Source organism: Camelina sativa, chromosome 15, assembly GCF_000633955.1.
Source record: "Camelina sativa cultivar DH55 chromosome 15, Cs, whole genome shotgun sequence".
NCBI classification, from domain to species: Eukaryota; Viridiplantae; Streptophyta; class Magnoliopsida; order Brassicales; family Brassicaceae; genus Camelina; species Camelina sativa.
The window spans coordinates 20,356,711-20,358,143 of record NC_025699.1 but is presented as its reverse complement, the minus strand read 5'-3'; the positions used below and the strand labels follow the sequence as shown (position 1 = coordinate 20,358,143).

Below are 1,433 nucleotides of genomic sequence, written 5' to 3'. Positions count from 1 at the left end.
GTTGATAATAGTGCGGGGGAATGATGGGCGGACGGGTAAGCCAAAGACACGGATTTGAGAGTCATCAAGGCCGTCTACTAATGCTCTCTTAGCGACCTCTTTGGACGGACAATAACATCTGCTGACTCCATGATGGAACCTATTACGTACATCAAAATAAAAGATTTCATTTTTGAGCTATTAGACTAATTTTAAACATGCATATCATCTATATTTATTATAAGAACAATCATGAGAGAACACATGAAAGGATTTCTATGAACCAAATATGACGTGTGGAGTAAACTGATTTGAGGTACTCATACAATAAATACCTATAGTATATACGTATTAAACATCATATATCTTACCATGTACGGTGACAAGTGTTTAGATCAGTGATGACCGTCACAAAAATGACTTTCTTATGAAGTCCTTGCCATTTCATTACCCACAATGGGATGTGTTGCATCAATGGATGCACGCTAATAATAATGTCCGGTTTGTACTCCATTAAACCGGCCTCTATTTCTCTGTTCACCAAAAGTAGAAGAATGATATCCATTATATTGCTAAATTGTCACACTAAGGGATCAATAAGACACAAAAAACAGAAGGTTGTCGTATACTAACTTGGCATAATAAGCGGCAAGAGCACTGAGATAACTTTTGTGGATCCATTTGGGAGAGGTACCATGAAACGCGACTGACCAAAGACCAACATGTTTCACCATGAACTTGTACTGTCTCTCCATGTCATTCAATGGCCATCCAGTGTATTCTTTCCAAACATCTTTTATGATTATCTATAATACAAAAAAAGGTCATTAGTACGTCGAGTAATATCAGAGCTATATAAATAAATAATGCAAAAATTGTAACTATCATTAATTGACAAACAAAAATAAATAACGTGGGACAGGTTTTTAAAGACATAAAATGTTGACATCAGCGCGTATCTCCGACACCCTGGCAAACTCCAAGAGCTATACTAGGCTACAAAACTTCCAAGTAGATATTTGTTTGGTTTTTATTTTATTTTTCTTTTTCAGAGTCAAGAAGACCACACTACGACGGCTTTAAACGGCTGAGATTCATCAAGCTTGTTGTTAGAATCAGTAACTCCTCTTTGATATATTTTAGCATAATAGTCAATTTATTCGATGTATATATTTACCAGCTTTGAAAATTTCTAAATGAACACTTCAAAATGTTTTTTTTCCCGTTTAAACAGAAAAAACAAGTATATGCTTGTGGATTTTGTAGCTTATATAATCTTTTTTTTTAAATTGTTTTTTTGTTGGTTATATAACTTATATGTTTTAGGAAGCCTGTTATTGGCTCCACTCCACCCTATGCGTTGGATTCAAGGCAAAGGGAAAATAAATTAAAATAATAAAATATTTACCCGGTAATCATCTCCGAATTCGATCTTGAAAGCGTCACGGATAGCT

The 1,433-nt window shown here is 34.7% G+C and overlaps 1 protein-coding gene across 1 annotated transcript in view; it reads right to left on the bottom strand.

Moving 5' to 3' along the window:
• LOC104748635 (monogalactosyldiacylglycerol synthase 3, chloroplastic-like) overlaps positions 1 to 1,427 on the bottom strand; it is a 4,164-nt gene extending 2,737 nt beyond the window's left edge. The window contains exons 1-4 of the mRNA XM_019236913.1: positions 1,388 to 1,427; positions 613 to 785; positions 351 to 512; positions 1 to 139 (exon numbers count right to left, since the gene is read on the bottom strand). Coding sequence (XP_019092458.1) covers positions 1 to 139; positions 351 to 512; positions 613 to 734 — 423 coding nt within the window. The 5' untranslated portion in view covers positions 735 to 785; positions 1,388 to 1,427. The remainder of the gene's footprint in view (positions 140 to 350; positions 513 to 612; positions 786 to 1,387) is intronic.